The 18715-nt window shown below is 45.2% G+C and overlaps 1 protein-coding gene across 15 annotated transcripts in view; it reads left to right on the top strand.

Moving 5' to 3' along the window:
- Positions 1-283: 283 nt before the first annotated feature.
- Positions 284-18715, top strand: part of EXD3 (exonuclease 3'-5' domain containing 3) — a 296493-nt gene continuing 278061 nt past the window's right edge. For 5 of the 15 annotated variants that reach the window (XM_083807576.1, XM_083807571.1, XM_083807577.1 and 2 more), the window contains exons 1-2: positions 285-429; positions 9407-9473. Coding sequence is in view for 3 of the 15 variants with exons in the window: in XM_083807567.1 (XP_083663693.1) it covers positions 9520-9553 (34 nt within the window). In the remaining 12 variants the exon portion in view is untranslated. Of the gene's footprint in view, positions 430-8729; positions 9117-9406; positions 9554-18715 lie in introns of those variants that run through there. The other 10 variants (XM_083807566.1, XM_083807572.1, XM_083807587.1 and 7 more) reach the window with 6 other exon arrangements.

Genomic DNA, 18715 nt, shown 5'->3' with positions numbered 1-18715 from the left:
GGCACGGCCCGCGAGGCGTTGGTTTTATTCGGTGAAATACAGATTTATTGTCACGGCCGCATCTGGGTGCACCTCAAGCAGGGCACGCGCAGCGGGTCAGTACGGGAAACTCTCGGGTCAGTACGGTACATTCCCCTCACACTCACACACACAGACTCACACACGCGGTAAATTCCCCTCACACTCACACACACACACGCGGTACATTCCCCTCACACACACAGACTCGCACTCACACACACACACCGGGTTTGTTCGCAGGTTTGTTACGGGCATCGGCGCCCCCTGCAGGCGCCGCGCCGCGGTCGGTGCTGCCGCCAAGGGGGGCCGGCGGGGCGGCGGCACCGGGCGCCGGGGGTTCCGCGCCGAGCCCAGCCGAGCCGAGCCGAGCCGCGGGCCCCGCGGGGGGGCGGCTCCGAGCGGCGGCAGGTGAGCGGCTCGCGGTGGCGGGGGGGGGGGGAACGGACCCGGAGCCTCGGGAGCGCGAGGGGCGGGCGGGCCGCAGCCGGGATAGAGCCGCGCGGCCTCGGTCGGGCCCCCGGTGCTGCCTCGGGGCTGAGGGGGAGCCTGGGGGCTGGAGGCTGGGGCGGAGGAGGCCGGGCAGCGGCGGCGGCTCGGGGGGGAAGCGGCTGCCGAGGGGGAGCTGCCGGGGCGCAGCTCCGCGCCTCGGTGCCGGCAGGCTCGCCGTGCGTGACCCGCTGCGTGGCTCGCGGGCGGCCCCGGTGGTTGCCGAGGGCGAGTTGGCCGCGATCAGCGGAAGCCAGGGGCGCCCTGCCGTAGGCAGCGACGGCAGCGCTGTGCCTTCAAACGAAGAGGCGTAGTTTTAAACCCGCTGGCCGAGTTCCCTGTTACTGATTTTTAAATACTTTTGGAAAGTCGGGGGAACAGTTCAGCGGGATTGGAAGTGCCACAAGTGTTGTCCGTGCACGTGGAAAGATGAAACGTGTTGTAGGGGGGGAAAACTGTAGGTTTGGTAACCTGGTGTCTGTTGCGGGATTAAGATAAAATAGGAGGTGACCGTCCCCCTGTTCTCTGCTCTGGTGAGGCCGCACCTCGAGTGCTGGGTTCAGCTTTGGGCCCCTCACTACAAGAAGGACATCGAGGCCCTGGAGCGTGTCCAGAGAAGGGCTATGGAGCTGGTGAAGGGCCTGGGACACAAGTCCTGTGAGGAGCGGCTGAGGGAACTGGGGGTGTTTGGTCTGGAGAAGAAGAGGCTCAGGGGAGACCTTATTGCTCTCTGCAACTGCCTGAAAGGAAGGTGTGGGGAGTTGGGGGTCGGCCTCTTCTCACAGGTAACCAGTGATAGGACTGGAGGGAATGGCCTCAAGTTGTGCCAGGGGAGGTTCAGGTGGGAGATTAGGAGACATTTCCTCTCAGCAAGAGCGGTCAGGCATTGGGACGGGTTGCCCAGGGAGGTGGTGGCGTCACCGTCCCTGGGGGCGTTTAAGGAAAGGTTGGACGTGGTGCTGAGGGACATGGCTTGGTGGGCGACATTGGTGGTAGGGGGATGGTTGGACCAGGTGATCTTGGAGGGCTTTTCCAACCCTAATGATTGTATGATTCTGTGATTCAATGATGAATGTAGATACTAAAGACCAAGAGACATGCTTATAAAATACTTTTTTTTTCTTTTCTAATAAACCTCATGTCCCCTCTTGGGAAGAGATTTCAAGATCCAATTAAGTCAATTATTATTATCTTGACTGTCGCGGACTTGAAATTCTCTGAGGAACTTGATTCTATCGCAATGTGGCAATTTGATTAAACAAAGATACTGTTGTATGGCAGTGAGGCAAAAGTGCAGAAGGAGCTTAGGAACAAACAACACAGCTTGATTGTTCATTGGAAGACATAAATATGCGGCCTATTTCCAGTCAGCTCCTATTCTTACAAATTCTTTGTTCGAATACTAATATGTCTACTGACTTAAATTATCCAAAAGAAGGTGTATAACCTTTGCAGTGACAAGATGTTAGTGCTGTAGCCTGTTCTGACCTTTCTGGTTAGATGAGTCCAAACTGGGGAAGCATCTTAATGTAGTGAAAAAGAACATATGAAGTCTAAAAACCAAGGTCACCTCCTCTGTTTATGTGGTAGGAAGCTGTTAGATAGCGACTTGCAGGATTTAGTTGCATCAGTGATGCCATTTGAAGTTTGCTGTTGTGGGAAGAGTTGATATCCTCCCCTTTTTAAAGGGAATCAAGTTGGAGTGATTGTGTGTGCACACAGTATTGTTAGAATGGCTGCTAGAGCATAAGGTCCAGTTATAGTAGCTCTTCAGGTAAAGTATGAAGATCCTGGAAGGTTCAGAGGAGGCCACACAAATGTTCTGGTTGTGGAAAAGCCCTGTAACAGATCTAATGAACTCAGTTTATTCAGACACATCCAAGAGAAGAAGGTCAAGAAGTCTCAGCTACTTTGTGGAAATCCTTGCCTATTGAAAAGTTGTTTGATAGTTGAATATTTTTAGTCTCTTTGAGATCCGGTAACTGAAAATCAAAGGTACACAGATTCTTTAAAGTATGACACAGTTTCCTAGCAGTGATAGAGCTTACATACAGGAATAGCTTGCAGGAGAGGTTAAAGGCTTGCTTTTATCTGGAGTGCTTCACCTGGAGCTAGATAACAATGTCGAAGAAAGGCTTAAACCTGGAATCTCAGGGAACTTAGTGGTGTAAAAATGTCCACGTGGTTGGGGGGAAATCAGGGATGTTGTCAGTGAGTCACCTTCTGGGACTCTACTTACTCTGCTTGTTCTTCCTCTTTGCTTGGCTGTAGGAATAGCAGGATTATTTATTTGTTTATTTATTTGTGTTGCTGGTACCACTTTAGTTCTAAATTAAGATGGGTTTAACAGATTTTATGCTTTTGGGTGAACCTCCACTTTAAGGGGGAAGCAGGCTTTTCTTACAGGGGAAAATTGTTTAAGGTAGTGTATTTCTTCCTCCACTGTTCTCTAGATTGTCAGAGTTGGCCACAGAGAACAGACACTGAGGAGGGTAAATTGGTGTGCTGTCGTAGTCCAGAGAACCCCCTTCCTCATGTAATAACTCTTCCCCGTATGTGTGCAATCTGCTCCATGTTTGAGGTCAGGAAGGGGTTTCCAGACAAGTCTGATTAATGCACGAGAAGAGTTTTTTCACCTCCAGCAAGAACATAGTTTTCATGCTGGGACTTTCTGCTGACACTGTTTCTGTTTCACCAGGTTCTTGCAAAGGGTGGATCTATTTGTGTCCATTTGTTGTTTTGAGAGGATGAGAGTGCTTTCAGGGTAGTAGGTGTTATAAAAAGTATATGAGATGATGGACTCAACTAGAAGATCTGTTGACTCATTCAGAAATCATGACTTTTGAGTTAAAAAAAAAAAAAGCCTCCTGTACTTACTTCCATGAATACTGAAACTACCTCACATAGCACTGTGTTTTTTGGTGTTCTTTCTGGTTTTCGTTGGAAGCAGGCTCATGGCTGCATGACAGCTTTTTGGCACAAGTGTCACTAATAGCCGTAACTTCTGTTCCCATGGTTTTTCTCACTGTTTATGAGCAAACAATAGAGCAGGAATAATCAGCAATTTTAGCATGTGGAGTAGAACCAGCGAAACATATAATCTAGAATGTAAAATGATCTGTCGGAAAATGCTGTCTGCTACAAGTAATCATAACACACAAAAAATTGTTGGTGCTTACAGTTTATCAGTTAGAGCAAACTTCTCAGCTTTGTCAGGGGAGCTGAATATGCTGCTCATATGAAACTGCATCAGAGCAGAAAACAAAAGTAACTTATGTTGTGAGGAAAAGGAGAAGTGGGTATTCTCTGTCTGCTGAGTACATACTCAGCAGCGCTCAGAGCTTAATGCAGAGGTAGTCAGTTCACAGTTATTAAGAGGAGCTGGTCTGTTCATCTAGGCTCTTTGGCAACCAAAGCAGTTGTTCCTGTGTAATTTTGCCCAAACTTGCACCGAATACTTGAAATATGTGAAGTGATGGAGCCTGAGAAGAGCGGGGATGAGGGGACACAGGCCACCTCTGGGCTAACTAAGAAACAGCAAGCGTTCTTCCCCTGAACCAAGTTTTAATAATTGAATTCAAAGGCAATTGCTGAGCTTGAGCAGTATGCCAGTGGCTTAAAAAAATAATTCTTACTTTTTTTGTAGCTGCCTCCAGATGCTTGATGCTATGCAGTCAAATAAGGACAGCCTACAGAGGGAGCTCCCTGTTATCATTGATCACCATTTCATTGATCATCATTTCACATATCTAAAAAAAACCTTTTTATTGTCTTCCACAGACTTGGCCAGCTTCAACTCTAGTTGGGCTTTGGCCACACGAATTTTCTTCCTACAAATGTGAAGTGTCCCTGTTTTCCTTCCGTGTTGCCTGACCCTCCTTCCAGCAGCCGTACATTTTCTTTTTTCGCCTAAGCTCCAGTAGAAGATCCCTGGTCAGCCAGGCTGGCCTTCTGCCTCGCCTGCTTCACTTCTGATATTTTGGAATTGCCTGATTCTGTGCTTTTAGGAGGCAGTGCTTAAAGACTGACCAGCACTGATGGATGCTAATGCCTTCAAAAGCAGTTTCCCAGGGGACCTTGCTGACTAGTTCCCCGAGCAGCCTGAAGTCTGCTTTCCCCGTATCCAGGGCTGAAGTTGTGGTGGCAGTTTTCCTTCTGTCGCCAAAAATTTTAAACTCAACCACTTTGTGGTCACTGTGGCTGAGACAGCCACCAGTTGCCACGTCTCCCACAAGACCCTCTCTGTTCTCCAGCAACAGATCAAGGAGGGCACCTTTCCTAGTTGGCTCCCTTAGCACCTGCACCAAGAAGTTATCATCTAGGTGCTTTATGAACCTCCTGGACTTGCTCGTGTCAGCCGTGTGGTGATCCCAGTTGACGTCTGGCAAGTTGAAGTCCCCCATAAGGACAAGGGGAGTTGATCTCGAGGCATCTCTTAGTTCTGCAAAGAAAAATTCATCGGCATTGTCGTCCTGGCCGGGTGGTCTGTAATAGACTCCCACAGCGACATCCCCTTTATTTGTTCGTCCCTTAATCCTTACGCAGAGGCTCTCAACTTTGCCATCGCCAACTTGAAGTTCCACACTGTCCAGCCCCTGCTTCACGTACATCACCACCGTGCCTGACCTGCCTGTCCCTCCTAAAGAGCCTGTAACCATCTATTGCGACACACCACCCACAGGACTCATCCCACCAGGTTTTGCTTATGCCGATGATGTCGTAGCTGTGGGGCTGGGCCAAGACTTCTAGCTCATCCATTTTATTCCTCATACAGCGTGCATTTGTGTAGAAGCACTTCAAATGCGCCTCCCTGCACGCAGCACCTTATGGAGCAGACCGAAGGACCTCACTAGCACACAGTGCCTCTGATTCTAGTGCACCATCCCTTAGCTTATCACCGGCGTGCCTGGTTTTATCCCTTTCCCCCTTCGACTCTGTTTTAAAGCCCTATCTACCAGCCCTGCTAACTCCTGAGCAAAAATCCTTTTCCCCCTCTGAGAGAGGCGCATCCCATCTGGTGCCAGCAGGCCTGGTGTCGCGTAGACTTTCCCATGATCGAAAAACCCAAAGTTCTGCCGGTTGCACCAGTCCCGAAGCCACGTATTAATGTGATGAGTCTGCCTGTCAACATTGATCCCTCCTATCGGAAGGACAGAGGCAAACACAACCTGTGCCCCTGAACCTTTAACTAGTCGCCCTAAAGCCCTAAAGGCCCTTTTGATCGCTCTCGGACTTCTCCTTGCTACCTCGTCATTGCCAGCCTGAAAGACCAGTAGTGGGTAGTAGTCGGTGGGCCGTACCAGGCGCGTGACTTTCTTAGCAATGTCTCTCACCCGAGCCCCAGGGAGGCAACAAACTTCCCTGTGGGTTGGGTCCGGTCGGCATATCGGGCCCTCTGTCCCTTTCACAAGGGAGTCCCCCATGATGATAACCTTTCTTTCCTGACAGAAGGTGTAGCAATGCGGGGGGTAGGTTGCCTTGCCTTAGGCACCCTCTCCAACTGGGACGGGCTTTTGTCTACATCGTTGTTTCAACGGTCATGTTCTAGAGCTTCATACCTGTTAGAAAAGGGTAGATGGGAAGGTGAGGTGGGCAGGGACAGGGCTCGCCTACCCCCCCGAACAGGAACCTGCCTCCATTCCCCCCCTTGGCCTAGGTCCCCTCCTACTGCCTGGCGGGATGAGGGAACTTTGTGTAGCAGGAGACACTTGTGCTGTGGCAGGCTCGTGAGTCTGTGTCAGAGAGGGCAGAGTACACCTGCACCAGTCAGTTTCCTTCTCTGACTCCCTGATGCTCCTGAGCCTGCTCACCTCCTCCCAAAGCTCCGCTACGTGCCTGAGCATCTCTTCAACCTGGGCACACCTCCCACAGGTGTACCCCTCGCTGCTGCTGTCAGATACCGACAGAAGACTCGGGCGCACCCTGCAGCCCAAGACCTGGGCGGCCGCGTGTTTCCCCGAGCCCTCCGTCTGAGTAGCCACATCGGTGACTGTGGCTGGAGAGGCCGCAAGAGATGCGGAGGCCATGGTTTTCTGCCTGGTGGCTACCATGGCCCGGCTCTACGCGAGCAGGTTACAAGCACCATTGGGAAAGGCCACTGCAAAAGAGTGGTGAGGGCCCGCAAACTGCCGCACCACGCCCTGTTTGTCCGTCCTGGTCGCCGCGCTCCCCAGGGGCTGCTGTTGAACATGAGGGGAGCGCGCGCTGCTGGCTCCACCTACGCCTCGTCAGCCTCCCTCGTGAGGGCTGCCGGGTCCTGGTGGCTCCCTCGGCTGCTTCGAGTGGCCTCAATGCCGAAAAAAAGCCCTGCCCGCCTCGATCCCCTGCTCCGCTGCAGAACGCGTCTGCCCTGGAGCCGATCGCCTCGGCGATGCATTAAATCAGTGTTGTTTTTTTCTTATATAGAAGTTTGTTTGAGAATAGCAACTGCCTCAACCCTCAGACAGGTCTGTTGTGAATCCACATGCAGGTTTAGTGATGCAACATCACCAAATGGCATTAACTTGGGCATGGAAGGTGGGAGTGTTGTCCAACTGCTCAGGATCAGGAGTAGTGTGCTCTTTCCCAGCTGCGTGAATTCCCCGCTAGATGAATTAGGGCAAAGAATGCCTTACGGTCTGCAGATAATAAACAAAAATAACCCCTACTCATGTAACTAATAACTTATTTTGTCTCAACTTTGCCACTCACTTGGGATGACACTTTGGACGTAGTCCTTGGTGTTGGCTCAAAGTAGCAATAGACCTGTTTGAGGGTTGAGGCAGTTGCTATTCTCAAACGAATTTCTATATAAGAAAAAAAAAACACTGTGATTTTATGTATTTATTTATTATAATAATCCTTTTTGCGTTGTGTTCTGCAATAAAAACCTAAAGAAAGATTGTTTTGGAATCTGATCATACCAGAAGCAACTAAAAATCCAACTTCTGCCCTTTTACTACCTGTAAAACATGAGAGTCCTGTTCCTTGTCTGTCTGGCACTAAACTTGTGTGTTACCTATATTCAAGTTACAACACTGGATCTGGAAGAAGAAGAAAGTTGCTTATGAAGAAAATAGAAATAATGGAAGAATCAAGCACAAGAAAGTTCTAATTTACAATTGTATAAATGTTTAAACAGCAACAGCACTAGAAACTGTTTTGAAACTAAGGTATAAGGCATGGTTAAAGTTGGTGTCTTGAGACAGTTGCTAGTGTTGATAACTACCAAAAAAAATAGTGTCAATGTCTCATTTTTATGTGGTAGTATAGAAACGAGGTTCCCTATTCAGTGCTCCAGTCTAAACCATTACCGAGGCTGTTCATGACAGCAGCTTATTTCAGCTCATGGAAGCAGATTTATACCAGTGTAGGTGAGATCTGGCTGCTGTGCATTTAGCAAGGGCCTGCTGCTAAGCTGAGCGAGGTGATTCTCGTTACCTTACCAAGCTAGAGCAGCAGAGGCTACGTGTAGCTCTACAGGTATTGCACACACTGTAACGTGTTCATTCCCCCTTAGCTACCTCTCCTGCTGTGCCAAGGACGTGGTCAGACTTTGTGTTAAGTGTAAACGTGCGGCTGCTGTCATTTTAGACTTCTGATTAAAATAATGTCGTTCCTGTTTTGTGTTTAGCTGCATCCATACAATCCATGGATTTGTTCTTGGCTGTTGTTACTCTCACCTCCAGAAGGCAAAATGCTTTACAAGAGGCTGCTCCTGTAGCTCTGCACACAGCTGTGCAGCTTGGCTACCAGTGCTCGTTATGTCTTTCAATAACCTTTACTGTTTTAAACTTTTGCCGAGTGTGAATTGCCTAGTCTCAGTTTTAGTTAATAATTGCATTCATTATCATACTTTCAAAAACACACACACACACAAAAAACAAAAACCAAGCATGATGTGATATCTCTCTTAGCAGTAATTATAGCTCAGGCTGCAAAATATTTTAATTTTCAGTTTCAGTTTTTTCTTGTGCTTATGTTTTTCATTCTGCACTGAAACTTTCTGCTCTGTGGTTCTAAAGGCGCTCCGTGATCATGTCTAATTTTCATGGAAATTCATTGAGCCTTGTTTGGGTTACATGTTCATGAAAGAAAAATCCCTTTTTCAAAACATCCAGGACACTGTCCACCACTGATCTTTTTAATGTCAAACTCTGCCTGAACCTCCTCAAGGAATAAGCTGTTAAGTCAGGAAAAAAGTTGGCTGGAACATAACAGTGCTGTGAGGAATGTCTGAAAATGTGGGAGAGAGCACAGGAGGAACTGTGCCCTGCCTGGGGAGTGCCTGCGTACCACACCGCGCCACGTGGGCTTTCTTAGGTTACACAAATCTCTGTAAATTTTTGGGAAGTATTCCCCAGGGACTGAAGTATCCCACTGTTACAAACTAAAGGGAAATCAGTTTGGCTTTTTGAGATGAGTGCAGTCTTGCTTTACAGAGCAAATGGCTGCTGTTTCAGACTGCGCTAAGCTCTTTTTAGCAGCCACGTTTTTAAGCTTTGTTGTGTGCCTTTTTTATTTTTGTTTTGTAAGCTGTTGTTGCCAGTAGGTGATTCAGATGAATGGGAGGGGAGATGGAATTGTGTTAAAGTGGACACTGCGCCTGGATTGGGACAGTGGGTCTCAAGGTAACACTCTATAACATCTGCCTGGTGTTCTTTCTATTCTGTTGTGGTTCTTAGCCACATGATCTTAACGTTACAGTAAAGATGTTTAGCAAGAAGTAAAAACACTGGCAAGTATCTAAGGCCCTATTTCAAGAAAACACTTAGTGTTTGCTTGAATCCCGGTCTTTGCAAGGTAGCACTTAACTGGGTGCATGCGTGCTCGCTTAGGTACGGTTGCTTCAGTGGAGCACAGGTGGTGTGTGTACAAAAAGCTCGGTGTGCTAACAGCAGACCCGTTTGCTTCCTTGCAGGGCTGCACAGCACTGGCATCCCAGACGTCACCCAGCAGACAGCAGGGTCGGGTTGCTGGCCGTCGGGGTGAGTTTGCCAAGTCTCCGGACCTGAGTCTGTTCAAAGGCTTTTGATGATGCGGAAAACCACACATTTGGCAATACAGCGTAAGGAGCTCATACCCCTTGCTAGCCCCTGTCTTATTGGGGCTTAGAAAATGATCAGTTTTAATGCTTACTACTTTGTCCATCTCTTCCTCCTTATGCGTGGGTGTTTGGGGGACGGCTGAGTGGGGTGCGCCTTGCTGTGGAATGGGGTGGGAGGGAGAGAGAGGCGATTGCTTAGGCTGCTGTGACTGCGCTGCCCCCACACCGAGAAGCTATGCCCTCTGCGGATAGTTAGGGGCAGACCTGTGAGTGGTACGGCCCCGTTCTAACAAGTTGACAGTGAGATTATTAAGGTTAATTTCTGTTCAGTGGATGGGTGTCAGCTTTTCTGCGTGAGGTTTGCTTCTGAAAGTATTACAAGCACCTTTTGTTCACAGGATGTTTTGCTAGTGCATGTGTTTGTGTAGGTAGGTGACAGTGAACTCGACAGTAAATGAAGTAATAGTTGTACAAACTTGTAGCAGGTTTCGTTTCATCATTGTATTTTGTATGACCACTATTAAATGAAGATATCTTTTCAAATAAGCAATATTTTCATAGTACTGCAATGTAATAGGGAATAGTTTTATGAGGATTCAATTTTGATTTGTGAACTTCATTCATGATATTCAGCTATTTTTTGTAAAGATTGAGCAGTTCCTTAGAGATAAAGCAGACTGTGTGGAACTCAGTTTATCTTTAAGTTGTAGTCTTACAACTGGAGTCTCATCTAATTCAGTATCCTTTCTTCAGTCAGAAAGGGAAAGCTGAATTTTTCAATCTTTCTCTTTAGTTCTGCTGCCTACTGATGTATTTACCTCAATGAGGGCTTGCACAATATAAAATGTCTGTGCAGCAGCAGTCCACCAGTCACTGTGTATCACCTGTTTTCCCCTTTTGTTCGACTGAAAGCAAAGCTTGGAGTTTAAAGAGAAATTTCTGGAAAGTCTCAGTTTGGGTTTTTCTGTTCTCCTGTGTATGTGTTCTGAAATACAGCTGCAGCTTCGTTAGAGGGCACTCTTGAATAATGCATGGCAAGACTCATGCTGTCGGACAGCATTCACCACATCCTCTTTGGAGGAAAAGAAGTACTGGTGGAAACGTTACTTGCTGCTCCAGAGGAGAGAGTTTGAAGCCTGAGATGGATTACTCTATATGCTACACTATCTCGTGATGCAATGCAAAAATGACTATACTGTAGGCTGATTTAATGCTAGCACTGTATATGGAAGATAGCAGCAATCTATTAGATAATTCACTGTAGTCTTCCAACAGTGGATTAATTCATTTAGCTTGTTTTTCTCATGACCTTTGCCCCATAAACTATCATGATCCTAAATGTATGTTCTTTTGAGAACTTTTTTGTATTGCTGCCATCTTAAAAAAAAATCCTTTAGAAACAATAAGTTGCTTCAGAAACTCTTGGATTTTGATTCCAACCCTTACATGAGTTCCTTCTGTGCCTCTGACAAATTGCTTACTGTGTCTTATTTCACTTTCCTTCCGTAATAAAGAGCATAATGATTTTTACCTTGGGACAATTTGTCAATATGTATAAATGTTCTTTGAAATCTGAAGTATTTTATTTTTATTTTTATTTTTTTTTAATATATTAACATATTGAACAAAGCAGGAGTCAGGGAAGTTGAATTTAAGACAATGATTATTGCTCAAGTGTTTTGGTGCTTCTCTTCTGGCAAGATTATAGAGCCAGATCATTTGCATTAGTTTTGACTTTTCTTGATGCTTTTAGCTTTTGTCCAGGGAGCAACATTCTTTATGTGCAGGAGTCAGATTGTCTGTAAACATAAACAGAATCTTAGCTTTGCCCAAAACATACCTTGTTTTGCTTTTAAAAAAGCATACCAAACCGGTGTAACTTGAAACATTTTTCTGAGCAATTAGCACTGAATCATACCCACACTGGATAGGCTTGGCTAAACTGAAGCGCATGTCTTATGCTGGAACCGTGCCTACTGCGCACAAACCTCAGCTTTAATGTATTGCTTTACTTTGCCTTTCCATTCCCTGTTCTGTCTTTGCATTTCTGCTGCTGGCTGGGTTTTACGTAGGCACTCGGCAGTGCTCCTGTGCCTCAGAAGAGGCAGCGCGTGGGGTTGTGATTTGCTTACGGTCACGGAATAGGGTAGTGACAGCTATGGCCAGAAACCAGTCCTCTGGCTGGCTGACCGTCTCCGTACCGGGACGAGTTCCTCCCAGCTGGGACTGGCGGGTCTGTCTGCCAGGAGCTTGGCTTCACCTCGCAGAGGTGGCAGCTGTGCCTTAGAGGTGGTAGACACTGACAGCCAGAGAGTTTATCAAGGCGGTGTCTGTGCTGCAGATAGAAGACTGTACTTTGTTTGGTATCCTGAATGACTGTGTAGCGCTTCCATGAACTCTAATATCCAGGAGGGTCAGCTTCCCAAAATTAAGGTAGAACAATAAGAAAAATGCACTACTTGCTAGGCCATCTTTTACTTTCCCTAATTTTTATCTTCTCTTGCATTTGCCCTTTCTGTCCCACTAGCGTGTCTCCTTGTAAGCCTTGTTGGCAAAGAATGGTTGCTTGGATTAAGGGTGGAAAGCTGAGAAGCTCCTTCCCAGGAGCCCTCAGTGTCCGTCCTGTGTAAATGGTAGAGGAGGAGGCAGCAGGAGCAGAGCTGCAATATGGCCCGTGTGCGTGGCTGCAGATGCATGGGAAGGAGCACTCGTGCAGACCATAGCACAGTTGATTGGCATGAGGTGAGCAGCAGGAGCTTGCTCTTGCAGTAAAGTCATGGCTGGGTAGCTTTAGAAAGTCAGTTTTTCCTTTGCTTGAGGCTGTAGACTGCAAGAAGTTTTTAATTGCTAATATTCTTTAAGACCCGATCTTCTGTACGTACAGTTAGTTACCAAGCTTTGGTCTGTCGGTAACCGCTTTGCGTGGAGGACAAAATGCTGGATGAGAGCAGGCACCCTGGGTGGCGTGTCTCTGGTGTTGCCTTTAGGGCACAATAGCTCGTGCCTCCAGCGGTCAGCCGACGTGCTGGCGCGCAACTTGTGCGCCTGTGACCCCAGTGCTCCTTATCGCGCTCCACCTCCGGCGGGCCGGTGGCAGGAGCAGCTTCTCTGGGCAAAGGCAGCAGGTCCGGAAGGTGGGCAGCCCAGAGCTGGCCCCGGGGCTGCTGCGTCGCCCCCGGGATCGTTTTGGTGAGCTGGGAGCAGGGCAGGCGGGCGGGCTGGCTTGTCCAGCAGCCGGGCATGGTGCCCAAGTAACTGCGTCAGCTGTAGTTTGGAGGAATCTTTTATTTGCTTGACTGGCAAATGGAATTTAAGGTGAAAGAGAATAAATAAGGACTTCTCTGGCAGAAAATAACAGTTAGGGAGCTTAAAGTATTTTCATCTGTGGGGGCTGAGGAATGTATTTTTAATGGTTTTGAAGAAGCCCATCTCCTGTGATTTCTGTAAATGAAATTAGGAACAAAGTTTTGAAAGATAGAAGCATCAGCCAAAGTCTTCATCCCCTCAACGTTATTACTCCTTGCCACATGTAGATGCCCTCCCGTGTTTTACCACGCATAAAATTTGGGTATTCTAAAAAATAATATTAATCTTGCAGCCAATGACATCTAAAAAATGTGCTGAAGAGAAGCTCCAGCACACTGGAATGAAATACGTTTCTCCAGTGTTGAGTAGCATCTCCTACAAATGTTTTCTCACAGAACATTTCCGTAGAACTGACAGTTTATTTTTACGATGATTTATGTTTTGGTCTTTGTCATTCTTTGAACACTAGCTGGAGTTGTGTGGTGACATGTTTGCATGGGGTAGCCAATGCCATCTTCATGTGTGTATCAAATGTAATTAGTAGATGCTAGTGTCATCTCTGCTTTAGCTCTCAAATCAGTTCCAGGTACCATCTGATTTTAATTAAAAGAGATGGTTGCAGTTCTTGGTCCCATCTACAATTACAATCAGTGTCGTACTTAAAATGTTCTGCCAAGTCCTCCTTGTTTTTCAGTGTGCCTCAGCAACAGCTTTGGGATCTGGAGACCAAATGCGTATTTCTGGGCAGTATTTTGAGGATGGTGATTGTAGTTTCTTGAGCACTTCCCTGTGCTTAGTGTCTATCTAAGGACTCGGATCCTGACGTGGCAGGATATTCTGTTGGTCTCAGCAGACGTGGGAGAAACTGCTTCCTGACATGGGTAGGTAGCAACAACTGAAGAGTGTTTCCTTCTTAAGTAAGAATTAAAAAGCTGCTTCTAATAGAATTTGAAAAACAAATTAGAACCCGTGCTTGTGAAAACACAGGACAGGAACATAATGGGGGAAAGCGTAAGTTTAGGCCAGTCCTTTGCCTAATGTAATAAGGTAAATGGAGTGAGCACTTTTTTACTTTTTCAGTAGCTAAGAGCCCAGTGGTGCTACCTGTCCAATTTGTCAGAAGTTTATGTCCCAAAATGTAAATATTTTTAAGCAAAGCAAATGCAAAACTTTGGCAATAAAAAAAAAGGGGGAGGGGGGTGGGAGGAGGGCAAAACCAAGAACAAAACCAAAGAAGCCCTTTTGTGTGCTGTGTCCAGACCAATTTAAAAATGCTTTTGTTCCATGCCTATATAAATGGTTGTTTCAGCCAAAGAAATCTTTCCTATTGATTTATTGCACCAATTTAGATATAAGCCCTCTGTGCAGAATTGTCAGCTTAATAGAACAGCTTTCTTTCTCCTTTCAGATTTAATCCACATGTTGTTTTATCAACAGAGCCTTTGTCTCAGCTCGGTTATAAGTTATCCTTTTTTATAAAAAAAAAAAAAGTGAAAACACATGGTTTTTAATAGCCCTATTACAAAAGAGCATAAGATGACATATGGGAGAGGTGACCAGCAAATAGTGACTCTCACGTGCAGGTAACTTCAAAGTGTCGCTTCAAATGAAAGAGTGGAAAACGGACCTTTCACCTCTCCCTGTCGTAATGAATGTGGAAAGCCTAGCAGTGACAGGAGGAGGCAGCATTATCTTTAACCAGGATTACCTAGTTTTTTCCCAGCTTGTTCAGTGATGCTAAACATACTCTTTTTTAGTTAACTTTAATTTCCTTCTTTTTTTTTTTTTTTTTTAAAGGGGAACTTATCCAGAGGTGTATGTAATTCATGTTTCCTTCCTTCCTGCCTCCCTCCCCGCAGAGAAGGATTTCTTTCTTGGACCCCTCCTGTTTTTCAAGCAGGGGAGAATTGCTCTCAGGAAACTCATGCGTTTGGTATTATTTCTATACTTGGTTTTGCGAGAAAACATTTATTTGAGTATCAAGGCTCATTTGATATCTGCATGGGAGCGAATGTTAGAGCTGTTTGACAAAGTAGTTCATCATTTGATTACAATCTTTACTTTGACCTTATCATGTGACTAAACATCATGCAGCATCGTGAATTAGTTCATGATTTACTTCAGTGCATCCTGAACTGGCAGCTCGGTGGGCTGAATACAGCCAAAGGCAGAACAGTTGCAATATGTGTCTTTGTGGTGCTGGCCTGGTTCCTTCCGCTTGTGTTACATTCCTGGCAGTCATTTCCATCTCCCTTAATTCTCTTTTAGATGTCAGCACAGCAGATCCCAGCTCCAGAGTCAATATAAGTACTTGCAGCGATAGGATGTGAAAAGAAATTAATAGTAATGTCTTCGATGGAAAGGAATTTGTCTGGCACCTAAAAATGTGGTGCAGCCCTATTCTTAGTCTAAACGTTACAAAAGAGAGTAAGAAAAGGTCTACCTTGGAGGCTTAGCACTCAGTGACAGGAAAAAAAAGTTGCATCCTTGTTGCCCGAACCAGATAGTAGGCCAGGCAGTGATATTGTGACTCTGGGGAAGGAAGTCTCGCTATATCAGGCAGATTCCTTGGTCCACCAAGCTCTTGCAAGCAAACACAAAACCCTTGGAGAGTGTGTGCAGCTCCAAGGAACTGGCAGCATCCCTTCACAGAATTTAAATCAGTCAGGCTTTGTCAGAGGAGAGGTAAGCCTGGCAGTGGTCAGGAGAACCTACTAACTGTGTTAGTAGAAGCAGGCTGTTCATCTCTAAGGCAACTTACGTACTATCAGATTCTCTGCGTGTTAACCATGTTAACTCTGCTTCTTGCACAAGAAGAAAAAAAAATCAATCTCTTTCGACATGGCTGTGGAATGCAGACTTACTGGGGGCCGTTTGTTTTCCTGCAGGCTGGCCTTTTGTCACTGCCTGCATTTTTTTTATGAGGTCTGAGCATACCTTTCCAACGTAATTTAAAACATGGGTTTTGGGAGGAGTATACTTTCCAAGCTCTCTCAGACAGTCTCCCGTCCTTAAGTATGCATTCTACCAAGCTAAGTTCTCCAAATGTTGGTAGTAATGGATATTAAGATTAGATTGGTTTCCCTTTCAGTTGATCACTGTTCTTAATGGCAGGTAACCATTATTACTTCTCTCAAAACAGCTTAGAACTTGAATCTTTCAAGAGCAGTAGTAAATGGAAGGGGTATTCAGCTAGCAGGAGCAATTTCTTTATATGTGGATTTTGCAGGGCACTGTACTGTGTTGTGCTTTCATCTAATATATCCTTGGGCAGCCTCATCTGTCTTTGAAGTTGGCCTTCCTTTGAGCAGGGGATTGGACTGGAAACCTCCAGAGGTCCCTCCTAGATGAGCTTACTTTGTGATTCTGTATTCTGGTAGAGTTCTGGCAAAGATACTTTTGGCTTCATTTTTATCTCCCTTCATGCTCAGTAGCTTTCATCATGTTCCCATGATAAACAATTCTTTAAACTGAAGTGATGTGTAAACATCAGGAACAGTTTCTAAACTGCAACACAGAAGTCTTCTTCCTTCATAGTTTAAGCTGGTTTTTGTGCTGACACATTTAGATGACCCCCCCCCCCCCCTTTTTTTTTTCAGGCCCAAATGTGTTAACATAGGGCAGTACAAAGGATGATTTTCATAAAGCTGATGGATCTTGTTCTAAGGTCAGCTTTGTGCCTTTGCACTTATTCTTTGTTAGGAAACTGCAGAAGGAAAGATGAAGAAAAAAGCCTTGCTACTTGGGATTTATGAGACTATATCATTACTGCATTTTGAGTGAGATTGTGCATTTCTGAGTTAAAAGGTGTTATTAAGAAAAATAATTTTTAATGGATATTGGTATCTATTATCTAACACTTTAGCTCATACTTAACTTTATGCTGTACGGTATTGCGGTATTTTGCTTGAAATTTAAGCAGTTGCTTAAACACTTTGAATAGTAGTGAACTTAATAATGTGTCTTAGTAATTCAGAAACTGTGTGCTTGACAAGGGAATGCTGACAGTTTGTTGGCTTGTTTGGATTTACGACTTTGTTCTGAGGGCAGGACAGGATGGTGGGGCAATTAGATGGAGTTACATACACCAAATGTGTAATTTATCACATATGTACTCAAAACTGAAGTTGACTAATCTTGTAGCTCATGCTTGCTGTATGTTCAGTCTTTAACCTCTCTGTTTAGATTGCCAACATGGTGCCAATTAGTGGGACTGTGATGTGGACACTAAGGAATATAACTCACTTCACATGGGTTGCCAAACAGCTAGCAGATGTTAAGCTAATGGTTCTTGGCTACTACCAGCCTGACTTGGATTTCAACCCAGAGGTGAAAGAATTTATTTCTTTCCCATTACCATTTCCCTTGGGCCATATTGTCCCAAGCATCGAAAATTCCTTCAACTTGCTCTGTAAGATGATGTATACATTCCCCCTCCCTCTTAAACCTGTTCTCACGGTGCAGTGAGTGTTTCTTTATTTTTTTGTTAATTTGTCTTCTTTGGTACTTGATATTATACCAGTAGGTTTTTTTGTAAGTGAAAACTGTAAATAAAACTCACAACTGACATTTTTAACAAGAGGTCTGTGCGGAGTGTATGGTTTGGTTCGGTGGTTGTTCGTGTCCTGTACATGCAGCTACATTTCAGGGACTTGACAAAAGGTCTGTCCTAGGACTGGTGTTGTACAACAAAGGCCATAGAGAGTGGTGGGCCTGGTTTGCCTGGGATTTTGCATGGTTTTTGTGTGGCCCATAGTTTTTCTCCTAAGGATGAATCAATGCAGAAAAAATAACAGACTCTGCAGCTTCTTCAGTGTAATTTAGACCAAGAGGCAGTACTTGTTACTCAAGCAGATTTAAAATATGGTGTGAAGTATAGTTTGATAACTGGAACATCACTTTCAATTAACATCGCTTTCATTTTCTCTTCTGTGGTCTTTCAAGTGGTAAGTATCATAAGGAGGTACTTGTCCATATAACCTTAGTAACTTCAGGAACAGAGGTAGGGTAACGGAGGGGTCAGCTGAATGAAGAGCAGCACTTCAATACTTACTGATGCTTAAATCCCCTTATAACGCACTGCACAGTCGTTTTTTTCTGTTTTACCAGTGTGTGTACTATTAGGGGTGATGCTTTTTGCTCGCTCTCTGGTAACTTTCTTTTCTTTCCTTCTGTGAGGATTTAGCCCTTGACCTAAAAATTTTATCTGTAACATTTTACAGCATCCAATTTTTTGGCCATAGCGCTAAGTTGCTCATTTTACACTTCATTAAAAAGCAATATTAGTAGCATAGCAGGTGTCTGGAAATCTTTCACCAAGTATGAATTTGTTTTTCAGTTATAGCTTCTTTTCCTGATGATGTGCTATTTTGGGGGTCCCAAACATGAGCAGTATCAACATGAAGGCCAACAGGAAGAGTTGGCTAAGGTTAAGTAACTGTTGTAGTTATCTTTCAGTGAGCACTGAAAGTAAACCGCTTGCAAGGTCCTGTCAGTTTTTGCTTTTCTTCAGGGTTCTAGATCAAATGTTTCATTTGGTGATGCATTTGATTTTTGAACTTCCAAAGAGAGCAACTATTTTTAATCTCTTGATATGAGCGGAACTCCTTGCGTCCTGTGGATTAATCTTTCTTACATATGTAGTAAAGATGATGTAACTGAAATAAGGGAAACATTTCTGTACTTAGATGATGAATAATAGCTAAATACTAATTCTCTTTCTTGAATAATTAATAGTTTTCACATTTTCTGTAGAATGAACGGGGAAAATTCAACATGATAAACTAAAGACTAAGCTGAAATATAATTTTTTCAAGAGTGGCAGGCCATCAGGTTTTGGGTGTAGGAAACAAAATCTGACAGCGGTGTGTAACTATG

Source organism: Anser anser (genome assembly GCF_964211835.1).
Source record: "Anser anser genome assembly, chromosome: 21".
Lineage (NCBI taxonomy): Eukaryota > Metazoa > Chordata > Aves > Anseriformes > Anatidae > Anser > Anser anser.
Note: the sequence above shows the minus strand (reverse complement) of the source record. Positions and strands in the feature narration are given on the sequence as shown.